This window comes from Hippichthys cyanospilos, chromosome 9, assembly GCF_059441005.1.
Source record: "Hippichthys cyanospilos isolate Australia breed blue-spotted pipefish chromosome 9, RoL_Hcya_1.0, whole genome shotgun sequence".
NCBI classification, from domain to species: domain Eukaryota; kingdom Metazoa; phylum Chordata; class Actinopteri; order Syngnathiformes; family Syngnathidae; genus Hippichthys; species Hippichthys cyanospilos.
The window spans coordinates 19,612,548-19,632,664 of NC_142377.1; the positions used below are offsets into that span (position 1 = coordinate 19,612,548).

The 20,117-nt window shown below is 39.1% G+C and overlaps 1 protein-coding gene across 1 annotated transcript in view; it reads left to right on the top strand.

Annotated features, from left to right (window-relative positions):
• The window catches only part of foxj3 (forkhead box J3), a 95,817-nt gene that overhangs the window by 21,374 nt on the left and 54,326 nt on the right, over positions 1 to 20,117 (top strand). The window contains exon 2 of the mRNA XM_088424166.1: positions 14,941 to 15,441. Coding sequence (XP_088280292.1) covers positions 15,121 to 15,441 — 321 coding nt within the window. The 5' untranslated portion in view covers positions 14,941 to 15,120. The remainder of the gene's footprint in view (positions 1 to 14,940; positions 15,442 to 20,117) is intronic.

The window sequence follows — 20,117 nt, forward strand, 5'->3', positions numbered from 1 at the left end:
CTCTAATCTTAAGCGTATATAAACCTCAAGTTGTTTTTTTTCTATTCAATCATGCTGCTCTATAAGGGCAGAGGCTACCGAGCTACGGAATATACAATCGTATCGCGGATTACAGTTTTAAGTTTAAAGTATATTAATCATCAGAGTTAGGAACTCGGAATACCTACTGAGGTTTTTGCTTGTGCGTCCTAAATTGTGCGAACCTGTAGTGCAATTCGTCAAGATGGGTGTGTGTATGCAGTTTGCAAGCACATTTAAAACAATCAATAAAAACCTTTATTGTACACCCGTGCAACCCAAACTCCACCAGATAGCGAGTCTACGTTTCCCATTACTAGCCGGATGGATGGGCGGTAATCTAATTGTGTTCTGCAAGGGAAATAATCTAAGACAGTCAGCTTTGATGTATATTATTTGGTCTTCTCCCCAAGACCAAAGTGTGCTACCGGCACTACTAAACTGATTTTAACTTTAGTGAAGGGCTCAGCAGCTCATAAATCCGACTTGATCTGGCGTAATGCAAGAAGAAGACGGCCCGTCCAAGTTGTCACCAAAATACTTGCTCCGCCAGTGAATACACAAGTGGTCTATTTGTGATTCAGCAGCAGTCCTTCGCTGGCTGCCAGGCTGGCAAGGAGTCAGCCTCTCATGGGGGAGTGTGTTAATGCAGGCCCCCCGGCGGTGGGACCAAGGTAATTGGGTTCGCATGGTAGGTGTCAGGGCAGCCCTGCCACATCCTAAAACAAAGGCCAACTCCGGGCAAGCTGTTAGGACCACAAGCACTCCTGATCACAGTACTGAACCCCGGGAAGGGCTTATTCAATTACTGGAATGTTGGATGACTATTCTGCCTTCATGATGACTTGCAGATTGCATCATGGGTGTCTTCTTTTTCTGGCATGTCTTGCCGCCTCTTCTATTATAGTTGAGTGTGTAAGCACTTTGGACCGGAGGCTCTCAGGTTCAGTGTCTGCTACAGACCAGACAGAAATATGCATTTTAGAAATGTTTGCTGGAGAGACTACTCGCTTGAGCGTTGCCCCAATTTGTTTTGTTTTAATTAATTGGGGTGTGAAACTGACAACTTACTTCTCCTCGGTTCAACTTTCCTTTTTGGGAGCAATTAAGTTTATAAGTATCTCATATTGTTTCCATTCATCATCAACTCACTGGAACACCAATCATTACATAGTCACGATGTTAAACAACTTGTGGATCAAAGGCCCACTTTGGAATTGACCTTAGGTTGTGTTGTGGAAGAATAGTTTTGATCAATCGTGAGATCTATTGATTTATTCAAGGCATCGTTAGTTGCGTTTGTTAGTAACGAAACTAATACCTTAAATTTGTAAATAAAATAGGGCTGTTTTCACAAAAATAATACTAACATACAGGCACATGTGTACAGTAATGGCACTGTAAAATGAAATGTATTATTTCTTTAAGTGTCCTTTTTCTTCTGTGTAAAATGGATTATTTTTGCATTCTTTCAGCGATTTTCTCTGAACATAGTTGAATAAATGCAAATTTTTCATTATAATGTGACCATGTCTGTCTGTGGGATGTTATAATTGCAAGGTTTTGGGAAATGGACAGGCCTCTGTTTCCTGCTGTGTTTTTTTTTTCTTACCAGTTAAAGAAAATGAGTGGGATGGTTGTGTTTTCAATTGACTTTGAGGTTTTCTTATGCTGCAACTTTCTTCATTCAAAGTCAAAATGGAACGGAGCTCATTGATACTAGCGGGTGATCCGTATTTATCTAACTTGAATCCGAAATGATCCGACCCAAAAGGCCACTGTGTGATTCTGGTTTGGTACCAGTGTCATTCATGTTCATCAACACTATGTAATGATCGGGAAACTTCGCTGAGAATATGCAAAATTTTTTTCCTCTGGCTTGATCCTTTCATGTCTTCAGACTGTCTCCTTGTGTGTGTGTTTTTGTGTGCCACCCAATTTCAAATATTACCTTAATTTCATGAAGCGGTTTTTGGGACGTCCGCATTTTCCTTTCGGTTCTAATGAACGCTGTTTTGATTAGATCGCGGCTTTAAAAACTGGAAACTGCTGGTCAAATAGCAAAAATGCATATGCAAATGTGGACAACAAGACCATTAGGTTATACATGTGCTAGTTAAGTACTTTGCAATTGAACAAAACATTCAAATATCTGTGTTTTGTTTATCTCTGTTGACAATTTTTCTCTGGCAAGGTTGTAGTTTCTGCATTCAGGTCAGCAAAGCTTGCTTGATTTTGAGGCCTCTCCAGACAGCCTCAAGTGGCTTACTTGATCTGCAGCCAAATACCCCCCCCTTCCCACTGTCCCCCTGTCTGCTTTGCCCGCTAGCCTCTCCACCACGTACAGCTGTACTTAGAACACTATCTATGTCTGGCTCTGATTGATGAGACAAAGGGGTCTCTTCTGCTTTTCCAAGAGTTCAGTGTGTCTAAAGGAAATGGCATTTTTTTCCTTTTCTTCATTTTTCTTTCTCTCTTAAAAATAGTGACAGGTCGGTCTTGTCAGCGCTTAACTGCCCCACAGCCACAGTTGCACTTCCAATTGATTGGCAGAATAATTATGGACGTGATTTGCTCGACCACCGGCGATGCAGGAATGAGGGAGTAAGGGAGTCATAATGTTTTTTTTTTTTCTTTACAAGAAAGGAGAAATCTACTTGCACACCACAGTCTGCTTTTAGGCAAGTAGCCCCTGAACAGCGCGAAGCGTTTTTGGATGACGGAACAAAGAAGTATTAAAATGAGATCGGTGCCATAAGTGTATGATTTATTACATTTTGGAACTATATTTGTAGGGGTACCTTTAGGTGTATTTGATTCAACAACTCCAGAAGACCATCTAACTGTATCTCTTTCATTTCTGAAAAATTGCGTGACGAATGACAATTTGCATCCATATCAAATTTGACAAAATAAAGGCATAAAACGTTTTGCAAATGATTCGTTATCATGCAATGTTCAATGTATCATACAATGTTGAATTTGATGAGTTTTCTTTTAATTTTACAGACAAACTGGTGTATACTGTATCTGCCTATTCCAGTTGAATAATGTGGCAGTGTCTGGCGTGATACATAGTTGTCAGACAGTGAAAATTGTGGGAAAAGTGCATCTTATTCAGGACAGCAACTGTGATGAAAATGCTGACTTTTATAAGCAGTGGAAGAGAGTCCCTCAGCTGTGCTTGTACTCCAAAAAGATGAGCGGTGTGCTGCTCGGCCACGTAATTGACATATCCTAAAATACAAGGAAAGAGCGAGCTCTAAACGCCTTCTTCACAGGGACGGTTTCCTCTGCGCCATTAAGCCCTTCATTTAAAAGGAAGCAGTGACATTAAAAGCTATTGCTTTGGCAAAGCCCCGATTCCCTCTTCTTTGTGTTTTAATGAAAACGCGGCTTAGCGTGGCTTGCCACACGATAGTCGCGCTCACGTGCGCTTGCAATACTCAAACACGTTGCTATTTTAGTCACCAAGACGCTGGCAAATACTTTGCCCTAGAGGGCTGGAAAAAGTGAGGAGTGACTGAGGGGCAGGTGAGCCGGGTTCCCATCCCTCCCTGATTATCCCTTTGCGATCGCTAGGAAAACAAGGGTTCTCCTACGCACACTTTAGATAAAGGCGTTGATTACGGAAGGTATGACCGCGGTTTCGGTGGAGGGTGAAGATACTAAAGGCTTGTTACCAGGTTACATCACAGCACCGTTGCTGTTGTGAGCGCGCGTGCCAACATCTCAAGGAGCGATAGAAGACGGAATGCTTAGCGATCCCCCTCCCTGATGCCATGTTGCCATCACACCACGGGAAGATCCTTGTCATAATAATCTCACCTTTTTTTTCCTTTCACTGCGTGGCTCCCTTTGTATACATCGTCTGGGCAAGCATTTGGCAATCTCTTGTCTAAATATTTACTGTCTTAGCGACATTGTTTATAATTGAGCATCCATCAAGTGTCGTCGTGGGTTTGTTTCAATGTTGTGCTTGTGTTTTTTTTTTTTTTATCCCTGATGGATTTGTGACTGCGGTTAAAAAAAAATAAATAAATGGGGGGGAAATTTTGGAAAATTGTAGATAAGTGCACGAGAGTACCAGTTTGGTACCTGTCACAGATCTTGTGTGTGTGTGTGTGTGTGTGCATGCGCAAGTACATGACTGTTAAATTGAATAGCCTGAGGAAATGATGGTTTGTTCTTCTGCGTGTGGTATTTGAGTGGAGCTTGTTGGAGTCATGCTGTAAGAAGTTCCGGGCAGAACATAAATAAGGCTCTCCGTAGTGTATTATTATTATTATTATTATTATTACATAACATGACAATGTTTTGACTCCATTGCGGAAAAATGGTGAACTTGCCCGAAGGTCTCCTGTCTAATTCGGAGTGTCGCTATACAGTATGTGCATATTTAGCTAAACACAGTCTTCCACTGCGTATGTAACATGCATTTAGCTACGGAAGTGATGACTTGACTCACCTGTTCCATCGGGGTCATTGTGTGGCCACGATGGCACAGAAACAACTTCAGTTCTGTGTTTGTGAACAAAATAATGTTTGTGTGTGTGTGTTTAAATTATTATTAAACATTCAATTTAGTCTTAAGTAGAATTCCATTCTGTGGAAATTGACTTTATTGAAGGAAAAAGGGAATTCTGAGTCACAATCAAAATCATATTTATTGAATTGTTGGCCAAGTATAACGGGACCTTGAAAATTTCGTGTTGTTTGGAATGTCATCACATTGACAAAGTACTCATATCCTGAATCTTTAACCAGATACATTTTTGGAAATGACAGTCATGTGCTACAATCTTCCCCTTCACAAGAAAATGCATTTTTTGAACAAGAAAAACGGCTTAAAAATTTGGGGGGAGAAATTTAGATGTTTTTTTACTTCTTTTAAATTTCTGTTTCAATTATTAATTTGGTTTTGCACAACTTGCATTTTGCGCAAATCTGAAGTTAATTAATACCACCTATTTTGGTTGAATTTAATCGTAGTAAACCTCGCAAACATTTGCAGAATGTTCAGATAATACTGCTTTTGGACCAGTTTTAATATAAAACCTACCAATTATAGTATGTGCAAAAACCCTGCTTTTAAAGTTTATGCATAACTTGCTTAAATACAACAATTATTGTAAGTCGTTAGTAACTATTGTAAACACGTTTCGTGCAAAACCTTTTAAATTTACGATTTAGCTATCTTTCAATTTGTCGACTTCTAAGATGAAATTAATTGAATTTTTCAATGTATTTCCGAGCCGCAAATTTTCTATACTGTTTATGTCTCTGAGCCGTGTATTTTTTTTTTTTTTTTGCTACTGTAGAGCTTCAGCTAACTTGTGGCTTGTGGTACGTGGTTAACAGGGATACATGCTGTCATAGGTTATCACCCTTTACCATGAACTGATGGAATAGCACTGATTGCCCAATTTTGTACATATAAGATACTTGCACATTAACAACAAAAAATTAGCACCCCTTCTAATTCAACACTCAGGTAACCTTGACAGTAACAGTACGTGAAATCTGAACTGCTTATAATGTGACATCTGTGTCATACTCATATTAGGTGCCTGAAAGCGATACAATTGTGACAAGACAATTCAGAGTGGCCCTTCAAAAGGCGCCATTGAAATAAGCTTGTTTAGTTGGCTTGTATGATGCACCTGGACTGCTGTGTGTAGAGGCCGGGTTATAATATTTGCTAACAGCTGGACAATAGCTCATTCACAGAAAGATCATAGGCGCAATGAAATAATTCATGTGAGATGAGTTGCAAAATGCGAGAAAATAGGAACCCAGCTCTCATGCAAATGACAACGGAAATAATACACTATCTGTTGGAGCTCAGAATCCCCATCCGTTTTATGGAGCTCTTGTCCTCATTAGTGTCGCTAGTGGCCTGCTGGATTGCAGCTGATTTAAAACAAAGGACTTTAAAGCTGACTTCAAATCAATATAGATTTGCCTTATGAAAAGTCTACTTAGTTTAATATTAACAATGCGAAACCCCATTGATTAGAATCAGTACCCCGGCTTAACAATAGTTGTTTTATAATTGATCAATATTTACTCTGCATACATCTTTATAATGCACAAAGACTGATATGAAATCACTGTATGGAGGCAGACCTCCTTCAGGTGAGCTGTGATCGTTCCATTTCAAAATCTCTATGAACCTCAGATCCTATGTTGGAGAGATGCAAACTGTATACGCTGTGCTTGCTGTCAATTCTGGCTTTCAAAATGGGTTTGTCCATTGCGGTTGCCTGGCAAAGCAAATGTTTACAGAATCAGAAGTTCTTAAAAAAAAAAAAAAAGCAATAAACTTTTACAAAAAGAACACAGAAAAGTATAGCTGTTAGCTGATATTTGGTAGGTAGCATTAGCAATATTTGACGAACATTAGCGCCACTGTGCTTTGATGTGCCACATTAATAAATGAGATTAAGAGTTGTGTGTGCCTATTAAGGCATGGGACACATTTGAGACAAACTGAAAAAGTCGAACCCCTCGTGTTTGTTTGTGTGTGTGTGTGAAAACTTTCACTTGAGAAAACAGTCAGGAATAAATGTGCAGTTTAAGCACCCATTGAGTTTTTTTTCATATTCATTTTTTAATATGTATATATATTTTTTTGTTTTTTAAACTTACCAAATAATTCAAACATGTTGTTTTTTTTAATACACAGAACCCCTAGCGTGTATGCGTGTATTTGTGTGCGTGCCGAAAAACCCACTTCAAGAAAACGTCAGGGGAAAAAAAAAGTGCAGTTAAGCAGATAATCAAACCTTGATTATTTTTATGATTATTTTTTTAAGCTATTTACGCCACACTTGTTTGGTATTTGAATTTTGTGAAATTGGTGTAATGAACGCTGAAAAAATTATGCCTTCTAAATCCTTACCAAAGCCTTTGTACCAAATACTTGGCCCTCTGTGGCTATTGTAGTGTAGCACTTGCTGCTTTGTTTGAAATATGCATTTCATTGAGGAATACATGTGCATACAAAGTAGAAACACGAATGGCGCAATAGCTCAAAACGAGGAACAGGGGCAAAGCGATGACGCAGATGGCGACCTGTCGACATAATGACGTTAACTCAGCACGGTTGCGTTAAGTAACCCCCGCATGTTACTCACCTCCGTTGCTTCATTGGCCGTTCTTCAATCAAAAAAGGCCTGGCACCCGACTTAACCGCTTTGACAGGTTGATTGAGACCTTTGTGACGCAAGCACATACAGTAATGGCCGCTTGTCGTCATTGTGCAAACCTTGTCACGACATGCCGCAAAAAGATCTAGGTCAATTAAAATTGATTGAAAACTGCCTTTCTTTCCAAAACGGACGAGTGACAATTGTTTATGTCTCTAAATTAAACCGTTTTATTTTACTGCGCTTACTGTGACATGCTCCACTGTTATATTGCCATCAAAGTACCTCAACATGTATGTGTGTGTGTGTGTGTTCACAGTGCCTGTGGGGGAGAAATGCATGGACTCATAACCCTATTCTATGTACACTAAGCCAGCTCGATGCTACCATCCATACCTGATCTTGTATTTTTTTGTCTGCCTCTTTGTCAATGGCATCACATGCACTCATCAACAAATAGTCAATCAAACGCTCCCATATTTTCTCAAATAGGAATTGTCTTGCTAATAACGGCAGAGTTGTTCCTCTACTTAAGACAAATGAACGCCTCCCTTTTTCTGAAAACAACCATTTATGCTTTTAATGACATCAGTTCTTTGATCATATTGTTCGCACTTGGATATTAAACTTTTTACTTTACTTTTACTTTACTTTTACTTTACTTTTACTTGATACTTTTCCATTTAAAGTTGAGTAAGGCTGATTTCCTAGTACGAAATAAAATGCAGTGCTTTGACAACTTGAGCGTTGTGGAAACCTTTACTTTTACCTTGCAACGTATTGTTACTTACAAAATGAGAAAGGCTCACTTGTAAGTCATCACTTTGTCATAGGAAGCCATTATTATTTTTACACTCGCCCACGTAAACGTTACAACATACAGCGATGTCTGCGAAACGACAGATTTACGTTTCTGGTGCAGAAACTGTCTAATAACAGTTGATAGTGGTGCACTTTAATGAAATCGTTTGGTCTTGACAACGGAAAATACACCGTTGTCAAATAACAGCAATGATGTGTGCTTCATTTCTTGCCAGGAAATAGTCAGTGCTAGTGACAGGGATACACCTTTTCTCCATGCGCCAATCTCCTCCATGCAATCCGAACTTCTTGTTCTCCCACTCCTGCTTTCTTCAATAGACCAGGGGGCCTCTGAGCAACCGCGGGGCCGGACAGAGTAATGAAGGCGCGCGGGGGGGTTACTGCCCGGTGGTGTTGCGCTTCATAATTCCTGCCGCTACCCGAGGCCCTCTAATTAAGACTGCCAACTTGGCCTAGCCGATTACGAAGCAGCTGGATCATTAGCGTGGCGGGTCAAATGGCAGGCCTCTCCATGTAGCGGGGCGCGCTGCCTTTCATCAACTTGTGCTTTTGCCAGCTCACCTCCTGTAGCCACTGCAATAGTATGTTTGCCTTTTTCTCACTGGGTAATGGATTGGCGTATGTTAGGGTAACTGAGGATAACATGTTGCAGATAGTTGGTCAAAAATACAATTCAGTGTATACGTGGAGCAATTTGTTCAGAACATTACACTTCTTTGAAACGATTCTATTTAATCTATATATTATTTATTCTATTTATTGTTCATAGTATTAATATGCATCAAGTGGAGCAGTGCTCCCAATATTGTTGTATAGCCATGTACAATGATATTGAAGCTATTCTATTCCATTCTATTCGATTTAGTATTGTTTGGAACCTATTATGAGAATTATGAGAATAAGCACTAAAATGATCACAATTATCAGTATTGGCTCGATATTGCTTTATGAATACAGACAAACACACAAAAATTAGGCTTTGGAATAATTTTTGAACTTTGAGGACAAGCATTTGCACTTTTTGTGCTTTTGATTCATTGGAGCCCTGCCCCACCCCTTTTTTGGTGATTTTTTTTTTTCCCCCTCCCACCTGCATTCTTTTTATACAGTGCAATTATCTTGAATTATTATTTGCAGTCTCATAAAAAATGAAATACGTACACTACCTACTCTTGTCCTCTTTGGAGGGAAACAAATACAGTCATCATCTGCCGAAAAACAGCACTCTTCCCTGAGACACTAATTACGGATGTGACTATAATTATAATTTGAAATAATATTAACCTTTTGAAATTTCAACATGTTTTTTTTCTGTAAACTGTTTCATCGTTTTGCGGATATACTATAGGCGGGTACAAATGTTCTTTTTCCTTTACTGTATAGTATGGAGACATACATCAAATGTTGATACAGTAGTTTTTCAGATGATTTTATAGTTTATAGTTTTATAGGCTGTAATACAATTTCTTAGAAAACAAGTACTGTAGTAACAGCTTTTATTAATATGTACTTGTAATACAGGACTATTTTCATAACATGTAAAAATATTGATTTTTGAAATTGCTATACAATTGTTTTAATTTTAAATCGACACTGCTGCTCTATCTTTATGAAGAATGAAAATGAATAACATTTACCATTGGGAAAAAAAATGGAATTCTAAACATTTGGACAGTTTAAAATGAAAACAGGTACCTAATTCATTGATTATAAAAGATAATTATTTTGCTCATCAATTAGTTGTTGATTAATCGTTGCACCTAATAATATTAAATCTATTTTGAGTGTGTGTGCGTGTGTGTGTGTTAAAAAAAATGTTGGCTCAATGTGCAAACAGGTTAGGGTGAGTAGATTTCTTCTATTATCATGAATATGGCAGTTGGGTATTTTCTTTTTTTGGCAAGCCAAATTCTGTGAGAATACCATTCGTATTTTTATTGTTATTGCAGGCTTCAGAAATTGCAGACACACTGCTATCAACTGTTAGTGAGTCATTTATGATTTCAGAGTCTGGGCTGAGATACTGTATTGAGTGTTCCTTTATGTTTTGAAGGACAATAAACTTTTCGGCCATTTAGTGGATGACAATGCTTTTAGTCTGACAATTTTGACGTCTGCTCATCTTCGTACTCATGAGTATGGCGGTGAATTTACACACCCATTGCTTTATTTTCATTCTCTCTTACTTGTTAATGTTTAACTCTTATCTCAAGGCGCCACTGTACTAATAATGGGCCAAAAAACACCATCGGATGAAATGTAAATTTCAGGGCGGAATCTACAGGGAGTAAATTCAAGTTTCATATATTTTATTTTGTATGCAAAAGTGATCAAAAGAATTGTATTGAAACTCTGCTTAGGCTGTGTGGCAGATGTCCATTATGCACAATATGATTAATTGTATGAAATGTGAATAATTGTAAAGATATTAATTGAACCTCTTCACTTGTACCAGATAGGTAGTAGTGATCACATCTCATCTTTGTTGAAAAATTCACAAATAAACGAGCTGAAAGGAGCATTTTCCCCACCTAGAATTTGCCGGGAGTTTGACCAAAATTCAATTTGAATCCTGCACATGTAAACTAGTAATTTGCTCATGCAAAACTGTCGCTAAAACAAATACACAAAGTATCTCTTGGATCATTTCTTTTGCAAGTGCGCCGGACTAACTGAAAAAATCCTGAAGGAAAACAAAATAATTTGAGGAAGATGATATTATTTATGACAAGCAAATGCTCCACCCCATTAAATTTCTCCCCAAGCTTGATCTAGCGCTGTCCCTCTTGGAATTCTTTTCATGGAGGAAAAAATGCCTTAATCATCTGCTCATGTCTGTACCCATAACAGATATTGAATAGGCTGCTGAGCCTCCGCTAACCTCCCGCTGTTAGAGATCAATGGACTTGGCAAGCGCAAACTTCCCCTGACCAGCTGACAGCAAAGCCGTTTGCTCCATTTAGAAATGTCTTCCCGCTGTGCCTGCTAGATAATTATTTCTATGATATATGACACCCATTTCCACTAGCAAAATTTGACTCTAATATGGCACGCTTTATCTTTCAACTTGTGGACAGTAAAAAAAAAAAAGCTTCTTATTATCTGTAGGGTAATGCATTTTATGGTCACTGTCATTTTACTAAGTCTAAAAGATCATTTATTATTTTTTAAATTAAGTAAATAAAAGCTATCGTCCACTTGTTTTTATATGACAATGGTGATTTGGTGAGGGACTTTTGAAAATCCGGTAATGGAAGCATTCTAAAACTTCCAAAAGGCTGGATGCGCGTTTCATTCACGATAGATGGTACATACGAGTCTTGTTTTGGGTTGTTCAAGATAATGTGCTTGATAGCAACTAACGTTTATTTTAACATTGATTAATCAGTTGATTATTTTGTCAATTAGTTGATGAATTGGATTTTAAAAAAGTATTAAATTTGAGCCCTATATTAATTATTTCAGTGCCACATGTACCCGAAAGCTCCTAGAGTGCCAGCCGATTTTTGAGTATTTTCACTCATCTTTCAAAGCCAAAGTAAGATTGTGTGCTATTTCTATGTACAAATGGGTAATATGGATTCCATTGCTTCCTTAGAAGAAATGATTCTACCTTATTCTGTTCTTTGGCTTTTACACTAATGCTTTTTGTTTTAATAGCATCCGAAACATCTCAACCTTCCTTTCCTTCTTTAAAACATGAACAAAAACAATGAAACTGTTTTGATGGAAAAATACAGTTTGCATATGTATATAAACAGCAATATTTTAACATTTGACCACATATTTACACCATTTTGGCTATTTACAAAGGTATTTGTGGATGCACATTTGTTTTTATAAACTCAAAACTTGATTTTTGTTTAATAATGTGTGACATTCTCCTGAATGCAAAATGTGTAATGTTTTTTGCCTCCATCGCGGGTGCGCTTGAGAGAATTCAGTTTGTGTTTGGCTCGATATGCAGAAGCACTATGGTAGACGTTAGCCCTTACATCTGCCATTTCATAGAAGATTCTGGGGACGGATCTCTGCTGGTATCAGTGGATTTGTACCGCAATCACTCATCTGATTTATCTGACTCTGCTTCTTCATTGTGTTAGTAGCTCTTAGTAAATTGTGGTTAATCTGTAGACTTTTCAATGATCATTCTCTCCAGAATCGGCCTCAACTTTTGTCTGTTAACCGGCCTCATTGTTCTTCTTCTGCCCTGTTGATTTCGCAGGAGGTGTGTATTTATGTCCCGTTTGCATAAGTTAAGTCCACAATGAGCTGCTTGATCTGGGTGTTCATGGCCACTCTGTAATTGTCACACTATCATACCACTACCAACAAACATGGCCGCCTCCGGAGAAGTGCCACCCCCCATGTATTATAATTTAATGATAACAAGACCTATGATTATATTAAAAAAATGCTGTTGGTCTTTAAGCATTTGTACGTTTTTTAAATTTACAATCATTTAGTTTATTGCTTTTTAATGAAAAATGGTCTAAATCTTACACACTGTCCCTTTAAGTTAGGGTCACCGGTATGTCCACTGTAGTGGTTGATTAAAACAGATTAAAGATAGCTTTGATGGACGATTGAGTAGTCGGTGAGGGGAAACTCAAATTACACTCTTTGTTGACCTCAGCAGTGTAGGTGGTGCAAGGCTTTTTCAGATAGGTAAGAACATTTCTTTCAAGGCCCTTTGTAGATAAGTGAAAAGAGTTGAAAATGTCATTTTAATTCAGGGTATCGGAGTGATTCAGTACACAGCACTCACTGTCTTCAGGCGCTTTTGAATCACCGTTTTGCAAATTCTCTCAAAAGAATGGGATGCAATTCCACATTGCACAAAGACTATTTTGTGTTTGGCCTAGCGAGGACTGTCAGGTCTGTTTATTCCCAGTCCGATACGTACAAAACTGAATAAAATAAATAAATAAAAAATATCAAACAGAATGGTGAGTTTATTTTCGCCGTTAACCAGTGCAAGGTGTCATCCCACTTTTTTTTAGCCCCTGCACATCTACCCGTCTTCACCTACATTTAGAACTTATCTAGTCGGCCCCTCTATTTTTGGACAAGCAGGGCAGTGTGCCAGAAAGGACAGCGAGACAGGCTGTTGCAGACACACACTGGGTGGAGGACAGTTTGCAAGATGACACTGCCTGCCTTGTTTATGGCAGACCAGGCAGAGGCTCCACAAGGCGAGTGGGCGGGCAAGCTGGAAGGCAGGGTAGACGGATGGGGGAAAGGGGGTTTTACTCGCCGCAAGAGAGTCAGAATTCTTCCTGAGCCATTGCCCCATTTGGCTGGCAGTTGTGAAAACAATTGCCCAGCATTTACTCTCACTCTCACTTCCACTCTCTCGCTTTCTCCTTCAGTGCAGATCGAGTCTTAGCTATGAGTCAGCTCTGAGAGCAGCAAGTGGAAGAGAAGGTGGTGGTCCAGTAATCTGCTGCACAGCCAGTTTAAGCATGTGGGGACAACATGCAAAACACTTCTCTTTTTTGCTCACTTAATATATTGTGGCAGTTCGGTGTGAAACAGTGTTGTGTTTTTAAAATAGAAAAAAAACACCAAAAAGGATAGTATGAACTGTGTGCGTGTATGTGTGCTTGGGTAAAATCTTCACCATTAAAAACACATTCACTTCAGAACGCACATGCCGCATACTAATTATTATAATAATTCATTGCTACTGTATTCGCTTCACAGGAACAATGTGCACATGGCTAATTAATATGCTCATTTATTCATGTAGATTACGTGAGAGCAAGAGCGAATCGGCAGGAGAGTAAATCGCTGCAACAAGTCAGTATTAAAAATATTATATTGAACGGACTTAAAGTGAAACTCCGAGATGGACATCAGAAAGTTATTCGCCTGCAGCGACAAGGAATGAAATAAATGAAGTCCTAACGAGCAAGGCATCACAAGTCTTTCTTAAATTCATGCTAAGTTAGCTAACCCTAACCGTTGCGTAAAGGCAAGCAAATGCATTTGTTGTATGAGCTGTCAGGGGATTTTGCAATTTCATTTGTTGTACGAGCTGTCGGGGGAATTTGCAGTGAGTTTTCACAGCATGAGACGATCATTTTGACAACACCGCGTTAAGCTTGTCCTAGTTGACAGATAGAGCGTCTGGATCAGGGGTGTCAAACTGGCCCACAAATGGGTTTATTCTGGACCATGAGATGATTTTGTAAAGTATAAAAATGAGCTGAAATTTGTAATTAAAAATTGACTTGAAAAGGTTTCATAATTAATAGTAATGTTAATATTTTATGATTAATAGCAGTCCACAGGGTTCTTCTCTCTGGCCTTGTCTTCATTTAAGCGGCTAATTTAAACCTGCTTAGTTTTGCCCTTGTTGTTGTTTGTTTAGTTGTACGAATCCAATACTGTGTGGTTTCATTCACTTACAAGCATGCCAAGTCGCTAGGTGGCAGAAGTGTCACCAAATTCTGTCCAATCTGAAAGAACGTCTGCTTCTGACATGTCCAAACAGATAGAACTTCCACCTCTGACGTCACTAGTATTTGCGTCTTTGACGGGAAAAGAGTAGCGCAATGACGCAAATCTCCGGTTTATGATGGTTACACGAAACCATGAAACCGGAGGCTTTGGCAAATCTCCACCTTGGCCGGAGGTTTTGAAAGATTAGATTTTGATGGGGGAAAAAAAAAAAAAGAAAAAAAAAACCCGGCTACTTATAGCAAATAGGGCCAACCGGAGTCCTTCACTGCCAGTTTTCAAGAACCCCCGGCCATGTGTAGACAAGCCTGTGTCCCATAATCCCACACACTTAAAATACTGCCGGTCATTGTCATTCTTCACTGGAACCTCACGACCCTAACAAATAACAAGGCCTTCAAGACAAAAGGCTGATTCCAATAGTCAATTTTTAAATCAATACCTAATAAACTGATGCAAGCATGTCCATCTCATGTTTCCGCAGACTCATCTTGAAGAAGACGGCATGCTGATGTCCTGATCTGAGGGCCCAGACTTCAGTCATCACCCCCACCTGCTTCTCCTCCCACCAGTCAGTTCTGTCCCAACAGCGGCCACCGGTCACCAGTTTAACTCCAGGCTTTTGGGTTTGCGCCCCCTCCCTGCTGCCCGGCCTGTCGTCAACATGACGTCGGAGCTGGAAAGTAGCCTGACCTCCATGGATTGGCTCCCTCAACTCACCATGCAGGCGGCCATCCGCAAGGCTGACGGCCAGCATGGCCACGGCCCAGGCATGGGCAAGAAGAGCGCTCTCCTGGATCCCAACACCACTTTGGACCAGGAAGAGGTGCAACAGCACAAGGACGGCAAGCCACCCTACAGCTATGCCAGCCTCATCACGTTCGCCATCAACAGCTCGCCAAAGAAGAAGATGACACTGAGTGAGATCTACCAATGGATCTGTGATAATTTTCCCTACTACAGAGAGGCGGGAAGTGGCTGGAAGGTAAGGAGCCGTACTCGGGACCTTGTCATTCTCCTGTAGAATATGGCAAATTCAAAGCCTCTCCCCTCCCCAAAAATCATTAACCACAACATTCTGGAAACTTAGAGCCAAAAAAATGTAGTTTTACATAATATCTTTTTCAAGACATTGGCTTTACAATAAAATGTCACAGTGGTGTTGCCTGGAAAGTCTTACATCAATTTACATAAATCCAGATGAGACAGTTGGTTTTGAAATGAAATGCCTTGGGATTCAACCAGCGTCACGGAACGGATTGTGTGCCACTTTATCGTAAGAAGTTGCCAGTACTTGAAAAAAAGTTTCTGTATTTCAACTTCAATGATTGTTTGGTGCGCACAGGACAAGATAGTGATGTACAAATCATCACCAATCAGCATTGTTCCTTATAACAAAAAGCGTCAAGAGAAACCACAAGTGTCACCAAATCAGGCAAAGTGCCTCACTTTGCGAAATGAAAAACTGATGCAGCCTGGCAGACCCACGTAAAGCGTAAAACTTCAGTATTAATATTCAGAGAAGTGGCTTCTGTCCATGCTAACACGCACTAAATAGCCCATTCATGGGTGGTATTATTCATTGCAGATGCCTTGATAGGAGAAGGCCATTATGCAGAAGGAGGGAGCCAGTGCTGTGTCATCATCTCAAGGAGCCCGTGATATACGGAGATGAAGCTATGTTGATTGCCTTTTAAAAGGCCCAGATGGAAATTGATATTAGAATGAGTTTTCCAATCAGTCGACGTTTATTGGAAATAGAATCTTAGGCAGTGCTTTATTGCAGTCAGACAAGATGAATGAAGCCCATTTCCTCAGGCGACAAGATCTGGCGCATGTATAGACGGGTGTATGGAGGTGTCTCTGTGTGTGGAAGAGAGGACCGAGATTAGAATGCATATGTTATTTTTAATGCTTTGATTCTTGCTTTGGGGGCTTGAGCTTTTGTCTGGTAAATCATTTTCAGTTGTTTTTTTTTCTACCTTCACCCTCGCTTAATTAGCTGTTGGCAACGTCATAGTCACACAGACAAAACACTTTTGTGGCAAATAGGACAAAACAGGTCAAAACACTGTAAGAAATTATACTAATTGCACTGCATGGTGCCTACTTGTCTTGACTTGGCTCAAATTGCTATTGATGGCTTTACAAACATACACAACAATTTCTGCTTTTATGGCTGTCCTCTGTTTTTGACAGATTTGTTCATACAGTGGTGACCTGACCTGTATTTATAAGTTAAACACATTGTCGTCTATCGCAAACTGGCGCTGACACACCAGTGAAGTCTTAAAGGGTGCCTCCGAAGCTCGGAAGGAAACATATATGTTTCATAAATAGTTTCTTTCCTGGCTTCTGCTATGGATCTGATGCTGTAATTTTGTATGATCTGTTTTCTTACTGTCCTCAATCCATCAGATAAAATTCCTCACCTGCTAAGAGGAGGAAACAAGAGATCCTTGTTATTTGCATGTGTGGCCCATCATGATTTTTGCCGTTTTTCTCTGTAGTATTTTCGGGCAGAACTGAGCATAGCCAATACTGCCAAATGGAAAAGCGGAAATACTGACCAAATGAGGTTTGGGATGTATTTTAGTTGGAATGTTAACATTAATACAACAGTACAGAGTTTATCAAGTTCATTCCTACTGATCCTTGCCAAGATTGCCATTTGGCCTCAAATTAGCAATAACCTCAGTAAAGTTGCCCTCAATAGTTGGACAAAGGTTTAATCTGATGTTTCTGTGACCTCCTAGTTTTTTCCTCAAAATGGGACATTTATGCATGTTCATTGCAGAAATAATACAAACCATCATACTGTAAAGCAGCTATCTAAAAGACTATCATAAATCTCACTATTAATGCTTTTGTGGGGTAAATTCAATTATATTGCAAAGATAATCCAGGCAAAACTGTTTTCCTTTGAGTTGTGAATAAACCATTTTTACTCAGGGCATGTCAGATTTGGAATGTTTGGTTCGAAATGATTTGGCAATCCGCCTATCAGGCAAAAAATGAAGGGATGCATCAATATCATTTATTACTGGGTGTGGACCAAAAAAGCTTTGAGTATTCGCTTGACACATTTTTAGTACTTTTTAGTCAACGCTTGCAAAGATCAACAGCTTAAAATATGTGCTGCAAATCTAGAAATAACCTTCACCGGCACAAAAAAACTACATCAATCAATCTGAAAGATTGTGCGCAAGAAGACTGAGTCACAAGCTAATACAGAACCCCTACTCCACCATAGCTTTTTTTTTTTTTTTTTTAAATGGCGAATCTACAGCAAAATAGATTATTTAAAAGATGCTTAACTTTTTCTTATTGCATCATAAGACGTTTTGAATGGAACCCAATTGAGCTGTTTCCAGGCTCGGGGTGCTGGAGTGAGCACTAGTAGTTGTTTTTACTAACGTTTGATTTGTATTTTTTTTTTAATCCAATTCTTCTCTCCTACATGCCAATGCACATACATGCTCACTTCCTTTCAAAACAAGTAGTGGGGAAAAGCTTGAGATGTTTCCTTTTTTTATCAATTGGAGGTCACTTTTGTGTATATTTAGGGGCTGAGTGTGTGTTTTATAGGCGCTTTTGAAATTGCTTCATTTGGTTTGCAACCAGAATTGAATCTCTTTTGAGTTTAATGAGTCACTATAAAACACAAACTCTAATAAGTCAACCTCGAAGGTCAATGTCTTCAAAGGTCAGCTCAGCATGATTCATATGCAGATTAATGAAACTTGTCGTACAAATTTGGGATGTTGAACCAAGGTCATTATCATAATCAATGTGTCATTGCATTTATGCACCAGTTTTACAAGGGCCATTTATTAATTTACAGTATTAAACGAAGTTTGGGATTTGTTACTGCACCAAACACCAATAGTTCTACGTGAGTCACATAGTTAGCTTTTAGTGTGACATGCCAGCTAGCTACACATCATCAACATTGAGAAAAAATAATAATTTAAGGTTTTTTTAAAAAAAAAATTCAATCTGATAGAGCTGAACGATTTGCTCACCACGTCAAATCAGTTCAAGTTATAGAGTTTATATATTGCGTTGCTGTCCTGTTTGATAACTACTGACTGTAAATGAAGGTGCTGTCAATACATTTATTTTGTACTCGGGCAAATTGAAACGATTCAAAAGATGTCTGACCGAATCCCGTTTGGTGTGAGCAACTGAAAAAAATGGCGGCACCAATGCTACAAGTGCATAATTAATCTATAAAATACACTTTTCACCTTTTGAATTGAAATACTTAATGAAATGAACAACAGTACAGGATTCAACTATTACTACAAGTAATATTCACATACATGTTCCTGTTCTTCAAGAAAGTTTACTTTTACTCCTGTAATCTGTATTCTGTCTACTCATGTTCTCTGTGCGTGCTAAGATACAAACGCACTGAGCTCAGCTTGTGTGCGTAATGATTGGAAGCACGCGTGCCTGCTGCCTAGGCGTGGTGAATGTCGGTCGGATGTAGTCATCACTCCTCCGTTCTCCTCGAGATGTCAGTTGTTGGAATTTGGGACCAGTCATTTGCGTGTTAAGGCACCAATCAGAACAGCAGCTCATTAAAGACTGCACCTTTGAGAAATGAGTCAGGCCTCTAAGAGTTATGCGAAGATAATTCTGGAAAACTGTGAAAGTCACCTTTTTCCGGATGTACAATCTGAGAAAGTTATCATCTTTTTCAATATTTATTTTCAGTGCAAGGCTTTGGCACGTCGCATCACACTTTGCAGTTCTGAGCAATCTTTAGAGTGTATAATTCAGGTCTGTATCCGTCTTCTCTATGGCAGGCATTGCTTTCTGGAAGGTGGCCAAGTAGCTTGAGGACATTTCAGATTTAAGGATTCCTAGAGACTTCTCCATGAAAACTCTCTGAAATGGAAATATTCTGTATCGATGTGTTTGTCAGTCTTACCCCTTAAAAACAACAACAAAAATCTAGCCTGTGACATCTCTGGAATTCTAAATGGACTTAAGATGTTTTTTTTGCAAAACATCACATGCTTATTTGGAATACTTTACAGAAACCGCAAATGCCTTATATGTCTTTGTATACATTTTCGACGGCAGTGCTTTGGAGCAAAAATTATCTGTTGACTGATGTTTTGAAGTTATGTTGTTTTCTTTTTTTTGTCCTTTTCTTGTCAACGGCGTTGTTACCTTATTTCACTGAGGAGCCGGGACAGAAACCCTTAACCACATGGGTAATTTGTGTAGGAGAACAAGCCAACTTGGTGAAGTCTGATTGTGTCAAAAACAAGCAGCTGGCTTAATGATGCAACACAATATACTTTCTCGTAGAAACGATTTACCATTGGAAATAATGGCTGCAAATAACAACTAGTCTTAATGATTGAGTAATCTGTCGATGTATCTATTTTTCGATAAATTGGGGATTCTGATTAAATAATCATTTGAATAAAAAATAATCCATGAAAATCCATGAGAAAATGCATAAACATGTAGCATATATTTGCTGTGCCACCTGCATAGAACTTTTCAAACCTGTTCCTGAAGTTTACAAACCACATGGCCAAATATACTGGCAACCCCACAACTCGCAGTTTCTTAAATGGATTTTTGTAGTCTTTGTTTTTACTAAGAAACACACCCCGGCTAGACTATTTCTGTCACCAA